Source organism: Lygodium microphyllum, chromosome 9 (genome assembly GCF_053477565.2).
Source record: "Lygodium microphyllum isolate KBCC chromosome 9, Lygodium_microphyllum_v1.1.10, whole genome shotgun sequence".
NCBI classification, from domain to species: Eukaryota; Viridiplantae; Streptophyta; class Polypodiopsida; order Schizaeales; family Lygodiaceae; genus Lygodium; species Lygodium microphyllum.
In genome coordinates, this window is record NC_141143.1 from 153671150 (window position 1) to 153698744 (window position 27595).

The following is a 27595-nucleotide window of genomic DNA, read 5'->3' on the forward strand; positions in this document are numbered from 1 at the left end:
ACATTCTTGAAGATGTGCATGGGATCAAGAAGATGGTTGATCTTGAGATGGGTCCAATATGGTAGCCGGAAAAAAATGGAGTACCTACACAAGGGATTGCAGACTGTCATCTTTATTCCAACTTTAGAGACTACACAAAACAAGATTGGAAACAATGGAGATGTACCTGTTCATGCCATCTGGAGGAAGAACATTTGAAGACTCCCAAATACGCTTCCAATCTTTTGCACGAAGTGTCTGTGGATGAATGTTCCTCTTACTAGGAGCATATTTAGGGTGATCTGATGGGAGAAATCGATGATGATTATCGAATATGGTCTTACACAAACCATCAGCATACTCATGTACCAATGAAGGGCCACATATAGGACATGCATGTTTACCCGATGTCCTCAAACCTGTTAAAATAAAAAAAAAGTTAGAATAATAAAGTCAATAGTTATAATTGATATAGCTAGTAGTATTAGAGTCGGGAGGTAGTTAGAATTCTTACCAGAACAATCGCTGTATCCTGGAAAGTCATGCATTGTCCACATCAACACTGCTTTTAAGTCGAAGTGTCGAGAGGAGGGAGGCCTACTAATGTCCACTACCGCAACACCTCTCCATAGTTCCTCCAACTCATCAATCAACGGTTCAAGATAAACATCCATATGCTTGACTTTATGTTTCCCTGGAATCAGAAGGGATAACATAAGATGTCCCTTCTTGATCGCCATTGATGGTGGAAGGTTGTAATTCACCAACACAACCGGCCACACGCTGTATGCGGTGCTCTTGAAACCAAACGGATTCACTCCATCCATACCTAGGCCAAGTCTCAAGTTTCTGGGCTCTGTTTTAAAGCTGGGCCACTCATCTTCAATATGCTTCCAAGCAGGAGTGTCTGCAGGAATTCTCCACATGCCATCATCCGATCGATGCGAGGAATGCCATGACATGAGCTCTGCTATGGATTTGCACTTGAACATGTGTTTGATGCGAGGAATTATAGGAAAGTGTCGCAAGACTTTACGAGGTACATCAAAACTCTTCACATCTGTTCTATACCTTGCTTCACCACAAGTGGGACACTGTCGAGCCTCCTTATGCGTCCCACGAAAGAGAATGCAATCATTGATGCATGCATGTATGCGATCATAATCCAATCCTCCAAGAGATGTCACATAGCGCCTCGCTTTGTCTCTTGAGGTGGGTAGTCTATTCCCCTTTGGAAGCATGTTTGATAATAGCCTGCATCCAATATCATCAATTAGCCCATAACCCTAAACCCTATACTGTAAACCAAAAACCACTAACTCAAATTTGCAAGTTACAATGCTTACTTCAATAATGCGTCAAGACTTGCATTGCTCCATCCATAAACTGTTTGTATATTGAGCAGTTCAAGTGAAGCACGTAAAATAGAGAATGTGCACCCTTCAAAAACCGGTGTCGATGAAGCGTTGTAGAGATGCTCTTGTTCCATATCATTGTCGTCCACACCTTTGCGATCATCCCTAAAAAGATTCCGTACCATGTCATCAAACACTTCCTCTTCCACAACTTCGTGGGGTGCAGGGCTATTGTCATCCCTTTCCCACTCATCTCCGACAAGAGATCCTGAAGCTCCAGCATCATCTCGTCGACGCTTTGCATGCTCTCGCCGTGCGTATGGCACCATGTTAGGGTGTGGTACTGCATCCTGCTTCAATCACAGTATATATATTACAACGCGCTCCATTAATTTGCACACCATGAGTTATTTTAATACTTTCAATTCACATCTTCTCACATCTAAACCTGTTTGAATCCATTCTCCATACATCGAGATGTGATTCAATGTAATTCGACGCGCTCGTACAATGCACCCTTGACATCGATTACACGTACACTTGATCCTTTGTGCCAGCCACACGTCGCGATCACGATGACGCATTGTCTCATCCTCATCAGAACTGCTTGAAGAGGATGATGACATGCTATGTCCAAAATAACCAATACAGAAGTAGGATCAGTTTTTAGTGAAATCATACACATCCTATGCACAAAACAATGGATACACAAGAATAATCAGTTTTAAAAAAAAGTATAAACAGTCTCTGTGTCGCGTGTACAGGCGCGTCTACAATGTGTTCTGCTGCGCTTTTACACGCGCTTTTACACGCGTGCTTTTCGCATTTACCTGCCGCGCGCGTCGCTTTCTTTCTTTTAAAAGCGCGCCCTCTTTCAAAACACTTCTTCTTTCTGCGCCTGCTTTCTTTCTTTCAAAAGCCCTTCTTTTAAAACCGAACCTGCCTCTTCCAACCAGCCTTCTCCCTCTTGGACTACCCAAAAGAAGCAAAGGGTGCAGACAACATAGAAAGGGAGAGAGAAGCAAGAATCAACGAACTCACTTTTCAAAGACTTTTCAAAGAGGTTGGTTGTCGTTTGTTTGTTTTGGCAAATCTGTCGCTTTCTTTCTTTCCACCCGTGCTATGTGTACTTGAAAGTGACAGAGGATAGAATTGTAAGAGATATTGTAAGAGATATGTTTATTTTCTAGAATGGTAGATATATGTTGTAGGTTATATATTGTAGGAGATATATTGAGGAGATATATTGTAGGAGATATGTTTATTTTTTATATGCATGTTTTGCTTGGTTCATTGAGGCGGAATTTCGACGCTTTGCAGATTCTTCATGGATCCAGGCTCTTCCTCCGATCCGTTGGCATACGCCACTTGGATGATGGAGATGATAAACCATTTTGGGCGCCATCCTAATCCAGTGGAGCTGACAGAGTATATGTATGCCCATCCTCCTCCTAGACTCCCAGGTCACACCGCGCCCCCAAGTACACAAGCCTCTCCACTGCCGTCTACGCCTGCGAGTCCGGCGAGACGTACCCCTGCGCATACACGCTCACCGAGGAGACACACCCCTGCACGGACACACTCACGCACACCCTCCTCTGTACCGTCACGTGAGGGCTCACGGCCACCATCACGTGCTCCCTCACAGTCACAGTCACGTGCAGCCACCCCTAGTCATGGCTACTCCCGCAGTACAGATGAGAGCCGACGCCGCAGTAGGGAGAGCGGGAGTGGAGGATTATGCGGCGGGTGCTTTGGTGGGGGGGGGTAGTAGGGCACGCGGTGAGAGAGGGCATGGAGGGAGGCATGTACGAGGAGACAGTGAGGAGTCGGAGGAGGCGAGAGAGGTGGAGGGAGAGATTTTCTACGATGTTACGGATAGGGGCGGGGTAGTCATGGATGCGAGAGGGAAAGAGGTGATGGAGTATATGCGGGGGGTAGTTTCAAACATGTATAGAAACTGTTTTGTAAAATTTAAAGATCAGGAGAGCCGGTTAGTTAGGGAGGTCCTAGATAGTGTACATAGTCGGTACCCCAATCCCCCACGAGCGACATTCTCGGATGTATGGGGAAGGACGCGAATAAGGGAGATCTTAAGTAATAAAAGATCTCACCTTAAGAAACTCGCGTACGATGATGGGGTGAATGTAGCTGCGGGTGGCTATCCTTGTGAGAAACCTGCCACTGCCCACAAACGCGAGTGGAAGGAGGCAAAGAAGCGCACAGAGGGAGGCGTGAAGAGCATGCAGCATGTGGAGGCACGACGGATCCAGATGGAGACCATTGGATCGTCGCATTTCGGATCTGGCGGCGTCGAGTCGTGGGAGGCAGAGTTCGTAAGTAACTTGCCTCTTTATTTGATTGTTTGCCAAATTCATTGATTCTATGATTGTTTTGATCTTACAAACTATCTTGATTATGTTACAGCGACGGGTTATGGGGAGGAGGCCCACAGCCCACGAGACTGGGTATGCTCACCGCAATAGCAGACGTGACATGTGGGCCATCTTCAGAAACGAGGGACGTATTACGGATGCGCAGTTTGACGCGGCCATGAGACCATACGGTCGACAGGTACTTGAAAACTCTAAATGAATGATTTCGGTTTATTTAATTGCATATATATGTATACTTACATACGGTATATTTCTTGAACAGGCACAAGCTGTTGATGCTCCTGCCCTTGATGATCCAGCCGCCACTGCTGATGTTCGTGCCACTGCTCCTGGTGGAGGCGAGCACCACTCATCGGAATATACCGATGCGAGCTCCTCTGATCATGGAGAGAGCACAGGGTCCTCATCATCCTCTGATTAGCTTTCAGAATACTGTAGGATGTGGTTGTACAAAAAAATTTTGTAACTGAAGCCATGGGATTTTTTGCACCTAGCTCCCTATTTGACTTTGTATATATTTGTTCCTAATTAAAGCCATGGGCTATTTTGACATATGGACTCCCTTGTACACAAATGTATCATGTATTGACAATGTATTGAATCGTGAGTCTTGAGTCGTGTATTAAGTTTTAGATAGTAATATTGAATCGTGTATTCATAGAGAGTGAGTCTCGTGTCTTGAAATCTAAATCGCTCTTTTTTTGTGGTGCAATGCACCAAAAAAAAATCCAGAGAGTGCCTTTGGGTGCCCTCTGGATTTTTTTTTTCCCTCTGTGATCGCGTGTATAAGCGCGTGTCATCTGTCAAAATCGCGTATATTTACGCGGATAGTCTGTTAGATTCGCGTGTAAATTCGCAGCAAAACTGTCCAGAACGCGTGTATGGGGTCGTGTATTTGCGCGACTGGCTGTCACTGTACACGCGCTTTTACACGCATGTCTCTGGCCGCGATGATACACGCGCTATTACACGGGGCCGACACTTTTTTTCCCAAGTCATTTTGTGCGGCTAGGAGCGCGGGTATGAGCCCAATCCCTTGTAGTGAGTGGACTCGTATTTTGAAGGCATTGCATGAGGTGGATCAAGAGTGTAGGAGCTCACTCCAAGTTGATCTTGCCCAATTTGTGCCTCAGGACCAGCTCGTATTCCTCACAAGTAAGCATATATATTTTGGATCAAGAGTATCAACAATCCTTTAGAGCCGATGTCATCGGCTCTAAGGAAGTCAATTGAGAATACCAATCTCTTTCATCCATGGTCTAGGCTCTGAGGGAGAATGCTTTGGTGACAATGCGGAAGACATCTAAGAAGGTGTTCTTGCATTCTGGAAGGCCAAGCTTTGCTCTTCAAGATGGGTAAGGATCTTTAGCTTTTAGAGCACCTTTACTCTGATACCATGTAATGAAATTGTGTGGCAAGCAAAAAATGCAAAGTGTATGACAACACAGAGAACACAATCTATAGAATGCTGAATGAGAATGCATGAATGATAATACATGATGCAATCAGAGGGGCTCCAACCTCTGTGTCCCTAGGACCAGGATAGAGGTGGCTGAAGCAGTGGACATCACAGTGTGTCATACTTGAATGGATCCTGAACCCAGCTAGATGGACGATGATGTCAGCTGATCAGTACAGCTCTAATGATTGGGTGGCATTAAGGTGGTGTGTTTGGCAGCATAAACAGATGAATATGTGTTGAATGATGACATCAGCAACTCGAAGTCACATTAGCAGAGCAGGTGACCAGCAGGGTGGCCTTTCTTGGCAGCAAATGCAGTAGTACCAGCTCTAGAAAGCGCACCAACAGCAAAACACAGATGAAGGAAGCAGCTGTAGAGGATGTATTGGATGCTTGGTGGTAGGGTGCAGCAGCTGAATAGTGTCCAAGACCAGCAAGGCACAGCTGTAGACTGAAACACAGGTGTAGTATGGCTGAAAATTAGGTTGCTCAGTTGTGTAGGGGCTGTGACTCCAAGAATCTCCATGAACCGCTCCAGGTAGTGGTGTTGACAGCAATAGGTGATCAGAGGGCTGAAAGATAGCTGGCCACAATAATGGGATTGGGGATGCACAAACACAAACTCCTATTTATAGAGGATTGGGGAGTACATTTGTCCTACTATCAAAATAAGCCAATTATTTTTGGTAAGTTTGTATTAATTGCCTCTTGGGGGCTATTTTAAGGAGACTCAATCCAAGCCTAATGCAGCACAAGCTTCTTTTCTGTGCCACTTGTGATGGCCCAGAGACCCTTCTTCATTAGGATAAGCTTGATGCGGGTTTGCTAGGCGTGAAACCCGACCCCCTTAAAGCGAACTGTTGGAGAGTCCTTGCCCATGTTGGAGTTGCAGGAACAACAGCAAATCAGCTCCAAAATTCTCAGATTTCAGCAACAGAAGAAATGATCTTGAATGTGCTTGTTAGAATTTGCCGATTCTATGGGCAGTGCCCAATGTAATTTGTGTGGTGTGGACACTTATTAAAGTGTCAATGTAAGGTGTGCACACCTAGTGTCTTAGAAACTTAAAGTAGTGACACTAGGCTCTAGAGTAAAATAAACCTAACTCTAGTTAGTTGGTATGGAAGGCTGGTTAGGTCAATCCTTGACCTAAACATAAGTTGTACTTTCACTCTATCTTTCATTCTAGCAAGAACACTCTTCTCTTTTTGCTTCAACTCACTCTCTTGATGTCATTGTCTCTCCTCTCTCTCTCTCCATAGCTGGCTGCCATTTTCCAACATTTGGTATCAGAGCAACTCGTACGCGCGGACTACATTCACCCACTGTCAGCTGGTGCCATCCCGCCCAAGGTTCTATTGCTGCCAGCTTGGTTCTTAGATCAAGGAAGAGTTTTCAGCTGCTGTGAGGTGCTACTGAAGTGGAGGAGGAGCTGTAGCTGAGCCGTCTCTTGTCTACTCCATATCTGTCCATCTGCTCTAGATCTGTCCAGTTCAGCCATCAGCTCCAAATTTGTCCATTTGCTCCAGATCTGTCCAACTTAGTCATCTGCTCCATATCTGCTATTTTCAGCTTGTGCGCAGCCCTGCACACAGTCCAATGCGTAGTCCCACACGCAGCCCTGCATGCAGCCCAAGGAGCTATTGTTTTGGAAGAGATGCTGCTGTTTTCAGCTCTGCCCACCATTTTCTCAGCTCTGCCTGCCATTTTCTCAGTCCTGCCTACCAATTTCTGCAAACCCTAAAAAGTGCAAAAACCTTAATTTTCAGATTTGGGGTTTTCTCAAAATTTTTGGAATTGCGAGTCTATTTCAGCCATCTCTTCTCGAATCTCAGCTCGTGCTATCCAAAAATTTAGGGCTTTTGCTAATTCTTGTTCCCGGAGCTCAAATTGACAACCAATTTAAAGAAATTTCTCAATTTCTTGGACTTTCCCACAAAAAATTTGGGGCTTTTGCCCGATTGGAGGCCCTTTGCGCAAATTGTTACCAAACTCATAGATATTGCACAATTTCTTCCACATTGGCTCAAGAAAATTTGGGGCTTTTCAAAATTTTGGATCCGGCACACATCACGAGGCAGATTTCAACTGCTGTTCACTATTGACACACATCCCAAGGCGGCATTTTTGCAGAAATTCCAATTGTAAGGTACAAATTTATTCAATTTCTTTGAAATTTTAGAAAGAAATCTAGGGCTTTTGCCCGATACGCACTCTAAGGCAAGCAAGAAGCAGTATAGTAGCATTTAATTGCTTTTACAGTTAGATTGGGCAGAGAATTCTGGAAAAATTTATTAAAATTTGGTAAGAATGAGCATTAAGTCGCTGTATTTTGTACTTTTGTAGGCACACATTTCGTGGCGGGTGTGGTACAGCAGTATAGTGCTGTAATTTATTGACTGAGTGCTGATGTGGGTGGCATTGTGCACACTTTGGCATTTGAGTGACAATTTGGTACTTATTTCTTAATCCTGTGGGTGATTTTGGTACTTTGAGGAGTATACTCTATACTTCAACATTGAAGTATTTCGTTGCAGATTTTTGTCTATCATTGACAGCATGGCACATTAGGGAAATACTGATCAGAGCAACATCCTTGGTGTCCTCACTCAGGAGGGCAAACTTGATGGCTCAAACTACCCACTGTGGAGTTTTATGGCTTGTAACCTTCTTATGGCGAAGGACTTGTGGGACTATGTTACAGTGATTTTCAGTGACCAGGAGGTCTTGCACCTCAGACATCTCAGCGTAATGCTCGAGGACAGGTTGTTGGTGCTATTGGTGGTGGTATTGGTGCTACTACTGCTGCTGCCCCTCCTCTCCCTCCTACCAAGGATTAGAGGAAATGGAACTCAAAAGATGCACAGACACTTTCTTTGATTGCCTTGTCTATGAAAAGGGCAATTATTCCACACATTTGGCCTTGTAAGACCTCAAAATCAGCATGGGATGTACTTGAGCGTATGTTTGCAGCATGCAATGAGACTAGGATATCCTATCTCCACAGAGAGTTGGCCAATGTGACCATGGATGAAGGTGATAGCATGACAGAGAACCTTACTCACATATAGGATTTGCGTGAGCAGCTACTCAATGTTGATTAGGTCATTCAGGATGCTAAATTGGTAAGCATCACACTGAACTCTCTTCCAGAGTCATATCTTGGTTTCCACACCTCTTTGATGTTGTCTTTGAGAGGGGGCCAGCAGCCCCTTACATTTGTGGAGTTGGAAGGCCTCTTGCTGCAAGAGGAACATACTCGGAAGAATGTGGTATTGTGTTCAGGTGATGTGGCTAGGCTTTCCAAGTTCAAAGGCAAAGGAAAAGTCAAGAAAAATGTAAAAATTTAGTAAAAGGGTGATGCTAGAAAGCCATCAAATAAGGTTGTCCAAGACAAAAAAAAGACTAAAAAGAAGGGGAAATGCCATTGTTGCAAGAAGCTTGGTCACTATATCGATGAATGTAGAAAGAGATTGGTCAAAGAGAAGAAAAAGAACTCTAGTTTGGTTGTCCAAGAAACATCAACCAGCAAATCTACTGATGATGATACTTTAGCCAACTTTGTAGAGGAGAACTATGCATTTCTCACATGCAGTTATGATTCTTCAATGGTTGATTCAGCATTTAATGCGGTTGAAATGCAGCAAACATCGTATTTTGACAATGGGGCGTCAAAGCACATCACTTCTAGGAAGTGTTTGTTTACCTCTTTGCATTCAGCCTCTACTGGGAAGCGTGTTACATGTGCGAACAACAGCAGTTATGATATATGTGGCATTGGTATAGTCACTATTACTGTTGCAGATGGTTGTGATTTCATGCTTCTAGATCTCTTGTTTTTCACCTAGCATTACAAAGAACTTGTTGTCTATCTTTGCTTTTAATAAGCATGGCTTTCAGATCATCTTTGAGGATGACAAATGCATTGTTAGAGACAGAGAGATGGATTATGCACTTAGGCTGTCCGGCACCCTGTATAAGGGTCTATTTTTGTTGGATACATATGACATACAATCTCTTAGAAGTTACTACTCTTTTGCCCGCTATGCGAAATGTGGAGCTATGCCACGTCCGTTATGGACACATGAGCTTTGGGAGTTTGATGACCCTTCAGAGATGTCATATGGTAGATGCATTGCCTCCAGTGGAGACTCCACCTCCTCATGCATGTGAGGGATGTATTTTGGGCAAGATGCATAGATTTGCCTTCAAAAAGGATGGTGCAATGCGTGCTGTCCGAAAAATGCAGCTTATTCACTTTGATGTTTGTGGTCCCATGAGGACATGCGCACTTGGAGGTCATCAGTACTTTGTTACATTTATTGATGACTAGTATACATGGGTGTATGGGCTGAAGGCAAAATTTTATGTGCTCATGCATTTCAAATAACTTGTTGCAAAGCTTGAAGCTGAAACTGACTCAAAAGTGCAGACACTTCGCACAGATAGAGGGGGGGAGTACATGTCTTGTGCTTTTGAGACATATTTGCTTGATCGTGGCATTATGCATCAAGCCACTGTTAGAATGACTCCTCAGAAAAATGGTGTTGCTGAAAGGAAGAATCAAACTCTTATGGAGATGACTCATTGTATGCTAAAAGGCAAGGGGTTACCTCATAAATTTTGGCTAGAAGGCCTTTAGTGTGCAATTCATGTGTTGAATCATGCACCCACTAAGGCACTGAAGACGATCACACTGTTCAAAGCTTGGCATGGCAAGAAACCCAAAGTAGACTACTTTCGAGTGTTTGGTTGCATAGCCTATGCACATGCTCTGAAAGAGCTTCATGGGAAGCTTGATGACAAGGCTGTAAAATGTATATTTATTGGCTATAGTTTGGAGAGCAAGTTCTGAAAGAGCAAGGGAAGCTTGATGACAAGGCTGTAAAATGCATATTTATCTCTCCCCCTCTCTTCCAACATGGTATCAGAGCTTAAATGCCTGAAGCTTGAAGGCTTGGCAGTGGCCATTTGACATCAAGACATCAGATCCGAATAAAACATCATCAAAGGAGACTATGCATGCAGCCCGTTTTTTTGCAGAAGCTATATCTTGCTACAAAAATGGGTTTTGGAGAAACGGCTTATCAATCCTGACTGTTTCGACATGGTCTACAACTTTGTAAAAGAAAGTTTTTTCAAATTCCTCACAAATTTTGAGATATTCAACATAGACTTGTGCAGACTGGCTGTTTATTGCAGTAAACAGCAGGTAATTCCAGGGCATTGGTGGCTTTCATCCTAACAATGTATATGTCCTTATTATCATGCATTTGAGCATGATATTGGAGTGTTAAATGCTCAGTTTTGAAGCTTATTTGCAAGCTGCAAAATAGTGATCTGGTTGCTATCGTGAATTTGGAAACAATATACCTACAAAGTTGAAGTATCTGTGATGTTTATTTGCTACTGACAAATGCTTGGATCATACCACTTGAGTGGTAGATGCTTTTTGGGATATTGTTAGTGCTGAAAGTCCAAAGTTTGGACTGATTTGTTGCTGGTTATACCAGGGTATTGACTGGTTATTGTCTGCAAGAAGGATACCTATCATCTTCAATTGACATACATATAATATATTCTGACCGGTTGGACATATATCAACTCTTGCATAGAGTAGAAACTGAATTAGATGTTTTGGGGCTGTTTTGAGGTCTGAATACTCTTGTTTTAACAGAGAAAATACTGCTGGTTATAGCAGTGGGCTGGCTGTATTTTGTACTGTTACTTGCATACAGTACAAACATTGATACGTGTATGGATATAGTTTGTTGTTGGGATGTTTTGCCACTACCATAGAATGTTTTGAACTGATTTAAGCTTTGTTTATGCTCAGTTGACTATGTTTTTTCATTGTTGGAATACAGTTTATAGCAAGTAGGTTGTCAAAAAAATTGTCCTGAATTGCAAGAAACTATCCTGAATAGCAGGAAACTCACTCAATTTGTGGGAGAAAAGCTGGACAACAAAAATTTTACTTTATGGAAGTTCCGTATGAAGAATTTTTTGGTTGGTAGAGGTTATTGGGACTTATGTACAAGTGATGAGAATGAACCTGAAATGCATAAAAGAAATCCGACAAATTATCAGAAAAGGGCTCATAAGCTATGGACTGAGAGAGCACGCAAGATGTTACATTGGTTTTCCTTATGTATATCAGATGCTATGGTTATACAAATTACTGGATACAATTCTCCAAAGGATGCATGGGACATACTCATGTAGAATTATGGAAATGTAACACATGCAAGAAAAATTCAGCTAAAGTAACTGTTCAATAACATGTCTGACAGAAGCATTCAGGTCTGCGCTAAAGAGATCAAGAACATAGCGGATCAGCTTGCTACCATTGGATCTTCAGTGTGTGAGGATGATATGATTGCAGTGACATTGAATGGACTTGGCAAAGAGTATAAAGCATTTGATACGTCTATTTCTGTGAGAGCTGAATCCCCTGATTGGGATGAGCTGATTGCTTTGCTCCTGCATGAGAAAGTTAAGCTTGGGCTGAATACAAGTTCTGGTATGTCTCAAAGCAGAGACACTATTCTTTACTCTAGCCAACGTGGTAGAGGCGGTAGAGGCTATGGCTCTTTTCGAGATCGAGGAGACACTCGAAATGCTTATAGACAACATCAGCAGAATGCGTGGCATAGCACAAATACACATGGCTAGCGTGGATCTGTGGCTTTAGAGGCAGGGGGAGATCACCTCATAGTAGAGGTGGTGAATCTGGTTCATGGCAGTCAAATGATCAGTCAAATAGAGATAAGGACTGTCATTACTGCGGTAGATATGGACACATTGCAAAGGATTGTTACAAGAAGCAAGGAGATATGAAGGCAAAGGGCAAACAACATGGGCACTATGCATTTCCTAGTGATGCTCATGATGAGCAGGTTGACAGATTGTTTGCCATGCAGCATGTGTCTAAGAATGCATCTAGGCAGAACAGAGATGAGAGATGGTACATTGATTCAGGGGCTTCAAATCATAAGACACCCCATGGAGAATGGTTTGATGAGATGGTTGTAGGTTCACATGGTTGTGTGTGTACTGGGGATGATACCCAACATGACATTCAACACACAGGAATTGTTCTGTTGTTGATGCCTGATAGTAAGAAAAAGAGCCTGCATGATGTACTACATGTACCTACAATAACCAAGAATCTTTTGTTAGTTGGACAGATGGCAGAACAGAATCTGCAGTTGAGATTTAATAGAGATGGATGCTTTGTTGAAGAATATGATAATGACTGCAAATTGATTGCTAGAGGCCGAAGAGATAGCAGAATGTTTACTCTTGATGCGTCAATTCCAAAATTGAAAGCAGCCATGTTTGCAGATGATAATGATGCTATACGGGATGTTGAGATATGACATAAGCGGATTGGCCATGTGAATGTACAAAAGCTGAAATCCATACACCAGAAGGAGATTGTACTTGGACTGCCTAACTTCAAGTATCATGACTTTGGACATGTATGTGATGCATGTCAGTTTAGAAAGCAAGCACGGTTTCCATTTATGAGACATGTACGGAATAGCTCACGACCCTTACAGTTGGTACATTCATATATATGGGGTCTGTCTCATAATGCTTCGTTTAGTGGTGCTCGTTACTATGTATCTTTTATTGATGATTTCAGCAGGTATACTTGGCTTTATATACTGAAACATAAGGATGATATGTTTGATGCATTCAAGGATTTCAATAAGCATGCTGAAAATGAGTTGAGTTAAAAATTTAATGTCTTAGATCAGATGGAGGTGGAGAATATGTCTCTAATTACTTTGACATGTATCTTGCTAAACATGGGATCAGAAGACAGTTAACTTGCAGCTATACACCGCAACAAAATGATGTAGCAGAAAGGAAAAATAGGGTACTTATGGAATCGGCAAGAGCTATGCTGAATGAGAAGAGTTTGTCAAATGATTATTGGGCTGAAGTAGTAGTGATTGCTGTCTATGTGCTGAATAGAACCCCTACAGCAATGATTCATGATGTAACTCCATATGAGAGGTTGTATGGTCATAAACCTGACATTTCACACTTGAAGGTATTTGGCAACATTGCATATGTGCATGTTCCTGATGAAAAGAGGAAAAAATTAGATCCTAAAGCTATCAAGAGTGTGTTTCTTGGTTATGCACAAGACCAGAAAGCTTACAAGTATTATGTACCATCTACACATGAGACGTTGATTAGCAGAGATGTTTTTGATGAGCTGGCATCGTGGTATGATAATCCTATTGTAGTGGCTACTGATGGATCAGCTAGCACTAGTTATGCCGAAAATACACCTACAGTGAGTATATCTATGAGTGGTCCTATAGGTGATGGGTTACCTACAGTAAGTCCTTGGTCAGAACGCTTGCAGAGTCGTACTCCTATGTCCATTGACACGGATATGTCTGTGAGAGGAAGATTGGATAAGGGAAAAGAAAATATGTTAGAGGATGTGACAGGTCCACTTACAGCAGGTTATGAGTCGTCTAGTAGTGATAGCTTGGATAGTGAGTTGGGCATTCCATCTGTTATGACGCTTGAAGCAAGGCAGAGTCGTTATGTACCGCCTCATGAGAGGCAAGCTCAGAGTGAGCCACAGTTACAGAGATCTGAGAGAGTCAGAAAACTAGTTGACAGGTTTATATACACTGGTTATTCAACTCGCCATTATGCATATATGGCTACTGTGACAAGTTACAAAGAACCTACAAAGTTTGATGATGCAGTTACAGATGATAACTGGTGTACTACCATGGATGAGGAGTATGTATTCCTGGCTAAAAATGAGACATGGGAATTGGTTGAGTTGCTTGAAGGCAAAGTCCCCATTGGCTGCAAATGGGTGTATAAGGTTAAGTGCAAGTCAGATGGTTCGTTAGAACGCTATAAGGCCAAGCTGGTTGCGAAAGGGTATGCACAACAATATGGCTATGGCCTTGACTATGAGGAGACTTTCAGTTTGGTGGCTAAAATGGCAACAGTCAGAATTGTCATTGCTTTGGCAACATGCAAAATGGAAATTATGGCAAATGAACGTCAAGAATGCTTTCTTGAATAGTGATTTGGTTGAGAAAGTATATATGGAGCAGTCTGAAGGCTATGTTCACCCGGACTTTCCTACACATGTATGTAAGCTAAAAAATGTTTTATATGGATTGAAACAAGCACCTAGAGCATGGAATGCTCGGATCAGCAATTATTTATAGCAACATGGATTTAGATTGGGTGATGTAGATCACAGTTTGTTCACGAAGAAGACAAATCATGGATATGTGTTTCTAGTGGTTTATGTAGATGATCTTATCATCACTGGAGATGATGAAGAGGGCATTGTTGAAATTAAATCATGTTTACAAGCTGAATTCAGAGTCAAAGACCTTGGTGAAATAAAGTATTTTCTTGGGATTGAGGTAGTCTCTACACCTCAAGGTATATGGCTGCTACAAAAGCAGTATGCTCATGACATGTTACAGAAGTATAGTAACAAAAGTAGTATGCTCATGACATGTTACAGAAGTATAGTATGGCTGAATGCAAGCCTATGGAGACACCTCTTGATCAGAATGTCAAGCTGCAGATTGATGTTGGGAATGGCATAGAGAATGTGACCATATATCGACAGATGGTGGGCGGCTTGATATAATTGACTATTACTCGTCCTGACTTATGTTATGTAGTGGGGCTGATTAGTCTGTTCATGCAGAAGCCTCGCAAACTACATTTAGATGCAGTTAGAAGGATCATGAGATATGTAAAGGGTACTACAAATTATGGGCTGTTTTATGCATATGGAAAATCCCTTGACTTAATAGGGTTTACTGATGCTGATTGGGCTAGTTGTGCTTATGACAGGAGGCCAACCAGTGGTTATGCATTTGGATTGGGCAACAGTATGATTAGTTGGTAGAGTAAAAAATAGCCTACTGTTGCATTGTCTAGTACAGAAGCTGAGTACAGAGGAGCTGCCTTAGCGGCTTGCGAAGCAGTTTGATTGATGAAACTGTTGAAAGACTTGGGAATACAGCTGGAAAGCAGAGTGAGATTGCATTGTGATAACCTCAGTAGTGTTATGTTGGCTAGCAATCATGTCTACCATGCTAGGTCCAAACATATTGAGGTTCACTATCATTTCATCAGAGAAATGCTTATTACAGGGCAGATTAACTTGATTCATGTGAAGACTGAAGACTAGGTAGTAGACATATTTACCAAGTCTCTTGGTAAAGAAAAGTTCATATCCTTCAGACAGCTACTTGGAGTTTATTAGATGGTTTGAGCTTGAGGGGGAGTGTTAGAATATCAAGCTCCCGCTACTCTTCAGTCAGTCTATCTTTATGTGTGTGACCGGCATTAGCTGGATACAACTATACACATGTGTGACATTCAATAGGTCGGTGTAGTCAGCGACTTAACCATAGTTAGTCTTGGTTAGTCATACCTATGTGTGTAAGTCTCTTTTAGTTTGTATGATGGAAGAATAATGGAAGAACAACAACAATGAGCTGAGGCTCATCTTCCGCTCCACTCTGCCTTTCTCCCTCTCTTCCAATAGGTATCAGAGCTCAGATTCAACTCAATCTCTCACATTTCTCAGCCTTGTACCAGCAACACTTGGATTTGCAGACCTTTTGCCCAACTCTAGCTCCAACTTGGTCAGCTATTTCCTTCGCCTGCAAGACAGCCCGTGCTAGGTCCACCACCAGTGCCATATTATAGCACCTCCTCCAACTTGTCTGGCCGCCTATGCATATAGTGCCACCAGCCAACAATGCTGTCACAGCTCCCAACTTGCGCCTGCGACTCCTAGTTGCTAGCACTCTCTGTGCCCTATCCTGAGCCGTCACCACCAGCTTGGTCCACCCGCTAACTTGCTTAAGCGCCGCATATCTCTGCTCTAACTCCAACTCTCCAGCATCTCACCACCAAGCTAGTTAGCTCAAAGCCAACATTAGAGGTAAAAGGAGACATTTATCCATTTTTAAAAAATTCAAAATTTGAATTTCATACATGGATTTTTACCCGGGTAGTCTATTTCTACTCCTAGACATGTCTGTAACACATTTATTGCAGAAATTTGTTGAAATTCAGGCAAAAAATTTGGGACTTTTTGGTTTACTGCAGATATTGGCATATGTACATCAGGTTCAATTTGAAATAGATTGAAATTGTGCATTTTGGACAACAAAATTTTGGGGCTTTTGCATTTTTTGTATTGCCAAGCACTGTTTGTGCATTGGACAGGGTGTACATTGTACAATTTTGACAGTGTGATAAGATTTGTTAATTATAGCGTGGTGCCTACTGTAATTTCTGGAAATTCTCCGATTTCTAGGTTGGTCCAGCTTTAGGTCTTGCTCTTGTGCTCTTTGAAAAGGTGACATTTACGATGGGAAATCAGGGATAGAGTGACATATTCACATATGTATCCGAGGATAGATTGGATGGCAACAACTGTTCTCTATGGTCTTTCATGATGAAAAACATGCTAATTGCGAAAAATCTTTAGGATTATGTTAGTGGTGAAGAAGTTCGTCCTGGAGTTGTGGCTCTCTTGCAACGCCTCCTCCAGGAGGACCTGGTCAAAGGCCTACTCTAGCTCAGCCACTTTCCCAAAGATCAGCAATACAAAAGGCTTGGGACACATGGGATGCTCAAGCATTGTAACTTATTGCATTGGCAGTTTAGCGGTCTATAATTCCGCATATAGGGTTTGCAACTTCTTCACGAGAAGCATGGTTGACACTTGAGTAGATATTTGCTGGAAAAAATGAGACACGCATCTCTTTCTTGAAGAAAGAGCTTGAGAATGTGAAGATGGATGAATGTGATTCCATGTAGGATCATCTTAACAAAATCCAGGACTTGTGTGAGCAGCTAATGAATGTAGAAAAGTATTATTCAGATGCACAATTGATCTCTACTATGAATTCATTGCTGCCCTCTTATTTGGCATTTGATACGGCCCTAAATGTCACCATGAGAATTTCTCCACAGCCACTTACTTTCCTTCAGTTGGTTAGTTTGCTCCTAGAAGAAGAGCAAACAAGAAAGAACAGTGGGGTGGATGCAATAGCCTTTGAACATGCTTTTATAGTGAGGCAGAAGGGCAAGGGCAGCAAGTCTAAAAATGCTCTGTAGAGTTCTAGAAGTTCAAGTACTTCATAGAGCAGCAAGAAATAGGGGGCACGCAAGCTAAGAAGAGAAAGTGCCATTATTGCAAGAAGCCAGGTCATTACATCATGGAATGTAAGAAGCGCATAGGCAAGGAGGAGGAGTTAGAAATGTCTTTTTTGATGCACCTTCTACTGCTACTGAGTCCACGTCTTTTGTTGTAGATCGTGACTATTGTTTTTACACTTGCAATTATGACTCTTCTTGGACTAATAGAGCATTTAGCTCTACTGAGAATGCTAGCACTTGGTTCTTTGACAGTGGTGCTTCTAGGCATATTACATCCCGCAGGCACTTCTTTTCCTCTGTTATTACAGCTTCTGTTGGCAAGTCTATGCAGTGTGCCAACAATGCATCTTACCCTGTTAGAGGTATTGGGGAGATTGTTTTGACAGTCATTGATGGCTCTACTCTCCGTTTACAGGATGCATTATATGTACCAGGCATAAAGAAGAATTTGTTGTCCATTTCTTCTTAGGCAAAGTGTGGTATGTAGGTTACATTTGATGATGACAAATGTATGGTCAGGGATAAAGAATTCTTGACTTTGGTTTTGACTGGCACATTATGTCATGGATTCTATGAGTTACATGCTTATTCGGTTGATCTATCGGTCTATTTAGCATCTACTCTTACTCCTACTATGTCACATGCAAAGTTATGGCATGCTTGCATGGGGCAAGTCAACTATGGCAGTTTGATGCTTATGCAGCATACACAAATACTAGATGGCTTACCTCTCTTGGAGAGACCTCCTGAGCATATTTGTGAGGGATGCATTTTGGAGAAAATGCATCGATTCTTGTTTCCTCGTGATGTTGCTTTAAGGCAACTGCCCAATTACAGATTGTGCATCCGGATGTATGTGGACCTATGCAGACAAAGTCGTTGGATGGCTGTTATTATTTCATCACCTTCATTGATGACTTTACTCATTTTTGTTGGGTCTACTCATCGGTGAAAAATTCAAAGGTGTATGATGCATTTTTGGATTTTGTTGTACTTGCTGAAAAACAATCTAGCTGCAAGATTAAGACTCTCCATTCGGACCAGGGGGAGAATACACGTTTTCCATGCTGAATAAATTTTTGAAGGAGAAAGGCATTGTCCATCAGTATACTATTGCATATACTCCACAACAAAATGGGGTTGTAGAGAGGAAGAATCTATCACTCATGGAGATGGCCAGATGTATGCTGAAAGCTAAGAGTCTGTCACATGGTTTTTGGATGGAAGCAGTTTTGTGTGGTTGCTATGTTTTGAACAGGTGCGTGCCCTATCGAGGCATTAAAGAATGGTATGCCTTTTGAGGCTTGGAACAGTCAGAAACCTTTAGTTGGCCATTTTTGTACTTTGGGGTGTCTTGCGTATGCTCATATTCCAAAAGTACTAAGAAAGAACTTGGACAACAAGGTTGTTAAATGTATTTTTGTAGGGTACAACAGTGAGAGCAAAGGATATAGATTATATTATCATGTTTCCAAGAAAGCATTTGTCAGTAGGGATGTGGTTTTTGATGAAAAATCAAAAATATCCCTTGCTGGTTTTGATACATATCAAGCTGCCAATGATGTGTTTGAAAGGGCTGCTGCCCATTTCTTTTAGAGATGTTAGACTTAGGGCCTTTAGAGTTCAGACACTTATCGTATTTTACATCTTTGGAGTGTGAACGCATATTGACAACCCTAAGGTTTAAGGATTGTACTTTGTACTTGCACAGTACTCTTTGATTATTGCATTGGGAGTTGTGTCTTCAATTTCACACTCTCTTCACTATCAATACTCTCAGCTGAACTTCAATTTGTTCCATCTCTCACATGCAATAGTGGATGCTGAATAAGTGACGATAGATGGGCAATAGATAGAGAGAAAACAACAAACATAGCCTCATGAGATGACATGGCAGTTGGCTGAAGGGAGAGAACATCAAAATGCAGCCCAAGGAGACTTCGGAAAGACTAGACGGCAGCTAATCGGTGTGAACACAATAGTCTGAGTGTTGAACAAGGTTGGGTGGCAATAGAAGACAGCAAATGCAGCAATTTGGTAGTCACCTACAGATAGTGATAGCTTATCTAGGCTAAACACAAAGTTGGCAGGAGAAACTCAAGCTCTAGATGATGTGCAACAATCCATTGATTATTAGCAAGAAGTAGATTGCTGGAAACAGTTCGAATATGTGTAGAAGGCTGAGAAACAAGCACCACCGAATGGACAGCAGACTTGGACAACTCCGGCTGAGACATTCTCTGCAAACAAGGTGTGGAGAGCGAAGCTTCAGCACTTGCAATCTACAAAAATAAGATTGAGTGAATGGGAGGGCAACCTGTCTATTTATTTAAAGTTTGAGGCCTTCCAAATTAGGGTTTACATGTGGGACATAGGAACTCTCTAGGATCACGTTAATTTGAGTTTTGGGGTTGTTTAAATAAAGCTAATGTATTTTTAGCTCAACGCCCTCTCTCAGGTCCAAAATTGGAACAAGAGAGAGATTGTAAACAAGCCCAAGCCCTTTTGCTTTTCTTTTTCCCAAGGCGTTCCATCCCAAAGCAGCTACGGCATTAGGCAAAGGGTGCACGTCGGCTGCCCATTGACCTATCAAGACTATAGAGACGACGGTAATCTTGCCAAGGGAGCCCAAGGATTCACCCTAGAGAGACCAAAGCATAGAACAAAATGGTGCATGTCAACTACCCAGCGGCCTACTAAGTCTTGCAAAGGTAGTTGGAAACACAACGGACTATCTTTCTTTTTTTCTAGTGGGCCGAGGGCTTTTGTTTTGTTTTTCAAAAGGTTTGTCATTATGTGAGGGTTTTCAATGAGTTTTTGGTCTATTGAGTAACTATGCCCTAAAGAGATAAAGCGATGGTCAACCCCAAGACCTTCACAAAACAAACAAGGCTATCCCTACCACTACTAGTGTTGATGATGAAGAATAGTGGAATGTGGGGCTACTAAGTCTTGCAAAGGTGGACGGAAACACAATGGACTATCTTTCTTTTTTTCTAGTGGGTCGAGGGCTTTTGTTTTGTTTTTCAAAATGGTCAATCCCAAGACCTTCACAAAACAAACAAGGTTGTCCCTACCGCTACTAGGTGTCGATGATGAAGAATAGTGGAATGTGGGGAGTATGTGGTAGAGGCAAAAAAAGAATAGGCATGAACAAGTAGAGAAAGCAAAGCAAGTAAGGAAGACTGCCATATGCAATACCGTGAATATGGTAGATCTAGAGTCGACCACTCCTAAAATTGAAAAGGAATAAATGCATAGAAATACATGTTTACAAGAATAGAATGCTAATGCACTTGAGTTATGCAAGAGGCATAGCACTCTAGTTGTAGCAATAGATAACAATTGGAGCAATAGAAGGGAACTGAAGCGCCACCAGTAAGCTCCTTAGATAAATGGCCTCCATAGTCGTAAAGAGCTCTATACTCAGCCTTGGCCATGGAAGCTGCCACCATCTCTTGCTTACAGGTTGACCAAGAGATAGGAGTTGCGTCCAAGGAAAAGACATAGCTGCCATGGGAATGCTGAGTATCGAGATTTCCTGCCCAATCAGAATCAATGTAAATCTACAAACCATGACCAAAAGTCAAGCCATAAAGTTAGGTACATTGAAGATATCTCAAAATACGCAAATAAGTAGTCCAATGTGACATCCTAAGTGTTGTGAAATACTAAGGAAACTAATTGAGTATGCTAAACTTGGCCTAGTGTGAATCAACCAAAGAAACTTCCCTACAACAAACCTATAGGCTATAGGTACACTCATCAAAGGGCTAACCGAGAGTATCCTTAGATAAGTGGACAATGGGATCAAGAGGCATGGCCATAGGCCGTGTCTAATCAATGCAATACTGTTCCACTGACTGAAGAGTGTACTTTTGCTATGACACAAAAATGCGACCCTTGGAATGAGCAACCTTCGTCTTGAAAAAGTAAGATAATTGATCGAGGTCGGTCATCTTAAATGTGGAACTAAGTTGGGCCTTAGTATCCGCTAAGGTAGCTGAATCTAAGCCAGTGAAAAGTAAGTCATCAATGTACAACAAGATGTAGTTGACCTTCTCTAAAGTGATATTGACATATAAGTTCAGGTCATAAGGGGTAGAATGGTATTCGTGAATCCTAAGGAACTCATTTATGCTCTGAATCAAGACCACAGTGCTTGCATTAGCTTATAGAGAGCTTTTTGCAAATGAAAGACCTTGTCTTTCTAGTTAGTAGAAGAAAAGCAAGGTGGCTACTCCACATAGACTTCATCCTCCAAATAACCATTCAGAAAGGTACTTTTGACATCCATCTAGTAGATCAGCCAACCGTGGTAAGTAGCTAGCTGACCAAAAGATGGAATGATGTCAATAGCTTAGTAGGGAAAAAGGTCTTCTTATAGTCAATATATTGCTTCCGTCAAAACCCTTGCACTACAAGGTGAGCCTTGTATTTGTCTAAAGTCCCATCAGCATTTAGCTTGGTATTGAAAATCCACTTAGTCTCGATGACTTTCTTATTACTCGGACAAACCACCAAGGTCCAAGTCTCATTCCAATCAATACTCTCTTGCTCCTTTTCCATGGCCTCTCACCAGTGGGGGTGGTGAAGAGCCTTACGATAACTTTTTGGCTTGGAATACACTATATAGCCTACTGTAAATAGTGTTTTACTTGTAGTAATAAGATAACATCAGACATGGATGTACTTTAGTTTTGTCTCATAGGTCACATTGGCCTTTTATGGACATTAATCTGTGTGTGTGTGTGTGTGTGTGCGTGTGCGTGTGCGTGTGCGTGCACTTCTTTGCCTCAATGGCATGGTCACCATGCTTGTTCTCCCCAACTTACTTGCTGCCCACAAGTCGGATGGTCCCGCTACTCCCTTTGGAATCTATAAAGCACACACGGTGTGCTTCTTAGACTTTGGTGAAGTTTGGTAGCCTCTTTGGGGTTCATACTCTCTCTCTTACAGTCTTGTGATGGAGCAAGTGTGCGGACTTTGTTGGTTGTTGATTCGAAGTGTTCTCCAAAATGTTACTTAACATGATGATTTATCATTTGCAAAAAGAACTACATCCACTATAGTTTCCCTCCTTGCATGTGGATTGCAAAATGGCACCATGCAACATCGATAGCTTCACATATCTCTAATCCCAATGCATGAACTACATTAATCACCATTTCTTGGAAAAGCATGTACGTGACTACAAGCACTTTTTTTTTTGGTAGATACACTAAATCATCCTTTGAGAGGTTATACAAGCTTGTCTAAATGGAGTTAGATGGTTGCATTGAGCAACCTATCCACAGGTCACATTTGACAAGATCCATGAAAACTGTCTTTAACATTTAGCCAACAATGCAATCTAGCATATTTGGAAAAGCAATACAAGTGGAAGTACAGCCCCTTTTGTCACAGGTTGTGATTTCCATTGAGGGCCTTCATCAAGGCAAAATGCTGTCCACAATGCATTTAGAGCAAAAATCATGTTTCTTCATGACACCTTTCCTATACAACGATGGCTTTTTTAAATTAAAAAACATGCACACATTGTGGCAAATGACCAAACTTTCTAGAAATTGAAACAAAATATCTCATTTCAAGGATTCCCCATTGGATGCGTGGTTTGTATGTGGTTACAGAATTACTGGCACATGCTTGGGTGCATGTGTATGCATTGTGATTGGTATGTGCTACTAGAAGAGACCACTTTGTAAAAGTAATTGACAATTGTAGGTCAGACCTAGTCTTTCATAGACCATATTTGTGTGGAGCAAATTTTTAACTGACCTACAAGAGCCTACTTCATTGATGGTGGTATGCTAGAATCATCCACACAGAGGGTGTTTAAAGCTCTAATCCTATGGGGGCCAATAGCCAATTTTTCATACGGAAGTATACACAATGTGAAAAGCAATGAACTAAATGAAGTAATTGCAGAGTATCTATATGAGAAACACAGTTTCAAGTTCTACTCAACTGTCTGATGCAAGGAGTGGCCAAGACATGGTCAAATGTAAAATGAAATTGAAGCATGAAAGGGTAAAAGTGAAACTTTGATTTTCAGAAGCCTGATGCTGAGTATGGAAAATTCAAGCAGATCGTCTTGATGGTCACTCTTCAAAACAAAAGAATTAACCAGTCTTTTTGTGTCTGTGACAGGGTTGGTGGTTGACATGTTGCTGAATGTTCCTGCCTGGCCAGGTAGAAGCTTGCTTTACAATGGGAAAGAGAGAGATTACTTTGGTCTTGTTACATCAAATGAAACCATAGAGTTTGAATGCAAAAGTGCATTTGATCACCAATTATGGACAGATGGGATCTCTCACTTACTAATGATGACCAAGCAACAGGGAAAGAAGTGAAAGTCAATTTCAAATCCCAAGATACATCCAACCTCTTCCACCACAAAAGCTACCCAAACCTTATGTGTATAATTTCACAGAAAATGGTACCAAAACCAGAAATAGCACCCAAAAGCAGGCACACATTGTACAGATAATGCAATTCTAACATCGAAGACTCGAGTGTTGTCACAAAAATATTTATCGCAGGGGGATTACATGTTGTATAGTGGAAAATTTTAAGCACACAAACCTTGAGACCGGTTCCATTACAGCTGTGCTGGGAAATAAATCTGGACCAACTCCCCAGGCAAAAAAATAGAAAAACAAGTCTTTAAAAAAATCTGCAAGTCACAAAGTCCAGGCTTCAAACGCTTTGTATTTCTGTCACGTTTGATCGATGCATGCGCAACTTTTTTTCGGTTTTGACCTTCTGAAGTCGCTTAGATCGGCTTTTGACACCATGATGATGCCATCGACTTTCTTACATGTTCCATCATTGCTCTTAGGCGCTTTTTCTGTCACTGTAGTCTTGTCTCTCTTTATAATATGGTTGAATTGCCTTCTCGTGGTTTTTATTAGTTCTGCTCTACTGTATCAGTCCATGCTTAAGACAAGCAAGCTCGATTCAACTTGGAATATTTACAGGTTTTTTCCCTTAAAGTATCGGTTAATTTTGCGATCTTCTACAAATCCCTGACATGTGTATTGAATCAATAAATTCGAAAGACAGAAAGCTCTTAAGGCCATACCCTCGAACGATCATATCGTCCATCTGCATCTGTCGGTTCATCTATGCTAGTTGCCAATCCAGCGGCATCCTGTTCTCAAGCTAGAAGCGCAACACATTCATCCTCAGGCTAGATGCAAGCGAATTGCAGAAATGTCCTCTCAAAGAAAGAGAGACAGTTATAATGCGATAATCACATCGATAGGCGTAGTCTCTGGAAGTCTCCCGAGCCGGTATTGCAGCCAGTCCTGGCAATGCGATAATCACATCGATAGGCATAGTCTCTGGAAGTCCCCCGAGCCTGTATTGCAGCCAGGTCCAGGGCTTTAGCGTCAAACCTTGAATAGCATTCCTTTCTCCAAGATCGTGAAGGCAAACTTTGGACAATAAACCTCGCAATGGCGGGAAGGAATTGTGATACACACATACAAACGCACACGCACTAGAGTTCTACGACCCCCATTGCTGGGTCGACTGCAAACATACATGTATGCTCTAGCATGGCATTACACTGGCATTAAAAGCCCAAAAAGAGAACTTGGAGAGTGCTATGGGGATCTTAAGTATCTATGAGCAGGCAGCAGGCTTTACTATCAACTTAAGCAAATCCGAACTATTTAGTTTATCAGAAGTGGACATATGTAACCTCTAATGGAAAGGAATTCAACATTAATAGGAAATTAATAGAGAGAAGATAAGTCTAGTTACAATTTATGTGAATTTTTAAGTTTGATAATATAATTTAACTAAAAATGTCTAAAAATACAATAATAAACCCACGTAGTATTGTTGGGTGTATTTTCAGCATTAGACTAGTGGGGAGGGGCAATCCTTTTAGATACCTAAGAATACCTCTAGGGGTGGATACCTAGGAATCAAGCAGATCCTCTTGGGTTCTTAACAAAGTAAGGGAGAAAGTTAGCAGCTAGGTATCAACCAACTGGCCATTTCAGATTAGGCTAAAAATATTGCACCACTTCATCTGGCCAATGTTGTGATTTTGTTTGCCATTAGATTGGGAGAACCAACTGGCAACAAGCATTGAAGAGCTCAATTGGGGTGCTATTTCCAAGTTTGTCCAACTCACAGAGACTGGATGATCTAGTAGAGTGGTTGTCTACAGGTTACTTCCACCAAGGAAGCCATTTTCTCCTACCTTAGTATGGGGGGAAGGACCTTTCCAAGTCCCTCAACACAAGGGTCATCAAGGCTCAGATTCACAAGGTCGAAAGTAGATCGAGCAATAGGCTAGCCGAGGTTTGGGGCATACAATTGACGATGGATAAGGTCAGAGAATGCTTTGGTAACATTTTGAAGGTTCCCATTGAAAGATAGAATCTTCCTCAGGAAAGTGATGTCAGGTGATTTGTTCTATTGATCCAAGTCAAAGAAATGGGTAATATCCAATGGTCTACGTACTTGTGGAATGGAGGAAACCATACAACTTGTATTCTGGAATGGATGTTTAGCTGAAGGAGTGTGCTCACCAGTAATTTAGTCACTTTTCCGGGGTCAAAGAGGAGGAGAAAAGCTTGCCAACTTGGGTGTTCGGGTCTTTGACCTCACCAATAAGCACCGATATCTTGTTGCTTAGTGAATCAAGCTTGTGGTTTTATACTTGATCTGGCATGCCAAAAACCGGGCGATCTTTCAAGGCATAAGTACCATGCCATGCTGAATAGAGATAACCTCCAAGGCTAGCTGTCTATGGAAACTTGTTAGCAAGTTTAAGGTTGCCATGATTTTGTCCTTTGAGAGGTCATAAGTCCCATGTAACTGAAGGCTTTCTTTATTATTAATAGCGGTACGTTGTTGAAATCCTTTGTCAACCTGATACTCGCCCTATCCAAAAACTGCAAGCTGATGACCATACTTGTCTCCCGCTTCCTCCCAAGTGTTCCTCTCTTACGAAGCTATACTACTGGTAAGTACGACTTACACCTGTAACTACACCACCACCTATTGTAAATAGTTTTAGAAAATCTTATAGCAGTTGCCCTCCTTCAAAGGATGTATTGGCGAATACCTTATTACTCTCGTTTAGCTCTTCAAGCGATATCTAGCCTATCGTTTTGATAAAGAAAATTGGAAGAGAGAAGGGTGCTCTCCAACGATCTTGCCATAGCAAAGAGAGAGCAGGAGAGAGCGTGAGAGAGACGTATTCTTGTAAGCAAGCGTAGGCAGAGAGAGAATTGGTTTGAAGAATTGAAAGACATACAATTGAAGAATCTCCCTCTTTACTCTACAAGGAGAGCTCCAACTTATGCATAAAGAGAGAGAAAGGGGCCCATTCTAAAGGATTTGATCTTTCGATGAGAACATCATCATGTTGGTCTCACACATGTCAATAGGGCCATAAGTGATCGTCCCGTTTGCATGAACTTGTTAACCTCAAGGAAGTGATTAAGGTAGAAATAGATCGGGCCTCCTCCTCCTCGCTATTCGACTCCTGAGCTTGATGGTTATGCCAATCCCACCTAGATGATAACGAATGGATGGGGTGGCAGCATCAACATCGTTGCAGAAAACTCTTCTTGAGAGAGAGGCGATGAACCATAGGGTAAAAGGGGCCAATAGATTGTCATCTAACAATCCTCCATTATAAAGTTTTTTTCCAAGTGAGTTGCATAAATGTTTTTTAATGGTCAAACTATTTATATTATATAGAGCTCAAAGAAAAAATATTAGGACATTTTGATATTTTTATCAAGTAGCCTTAGTTACAAATGAAAGGTTCATAAAAGAGGGACAGTGAGGGGCCAATAGAGTGACACTCGAGGATGGATTGCTTTAGGGTTTTACAAAATCTAAGATATAAAAAAATTTACATGGCTCAATTGTTTGACTTAAGCTCATTTTGTAATTTTAAAAAATTCATATTATATTGTTAAGTGGCTAAAAAAGCCACATTTTTCTTGTAACGTTGCCACTCAATTGGGATGGGGTGTGTTTTCCTTTTGGAGGGCGCTACTTTATTGGCCCCTTTACCCTACATGATACGCCTTCTTTTGCCAGCAGTGAGGACTGGTCCCTTTGCTAATAGGTTTGTAAATGGCCACACACACACACACACACACACACACACACACACACACACAGAGTTTCGTAGAGAGTTTCTCATTTTCAAAAGCAAATTGAGGACACAT

At 41.8% G+C, this 27595-nt stretch overlaps 2 protein-coding genes across 2 annotated transcripts in view; one reads left to right on the forward strand and one right to left on the reverse strand.

Moving 5' to 3' along the window:
• LOC148031736 (VAN3-binding protein-like) overlaps positions 1–24146 on the forward strand; it is a 31403-nt gene extending 7257 nt beyond the window's left edge. Inside the window, exon 3 of the mRNA XM_087685375.1 lies at positions 23538–24146. Within this exon, the coding sequence (XP_087541501.1) occupies positions 23552–23740 (189 nt within the window). The 5' untranslated portion in view covers positions 23538–23551 and the 3' untranslated portion in view covers positions 23741–24146. The remainder of the gene's footprint in view (positions 1–23537) is intronic.
• Positions 1322–1960, reverse strand: LOC148031737 (uncharacterized). Its single transcript, XM_087685800.1, has 2 exons — positions 1775–1960; positions 1322–1687 (listed from the first exon to the last, which is right to left on the reverse strand). The coding sequence occupies exons 1-2, from the start codon at positions 1958–1960 to the stop codon at positions 1322–1324; spliced, it is 552 nt and encodes a 183-aa protein (XP_087541926.1).
• Positions 24147–27595: the final 3449 nt, after the last annotated feature.

Excerpts from the sequence above, each read along its gene's own strand:
- LOC148031737 (XM_087685800.1), bottom strand. The coding sequence starts at position 1,960 with ATGTCATCATCCTCTTCAAGCAGTTCTGATGAGGATGAGACAATGCGT. Across the intron at positions 1,688-1,774 it reads GGATTCAAACAGGTTTAGAT|CAGGATGCAGTACCACACCC; the intron begins GTGAGAAGATGT and ends CTGTGATTGAAG.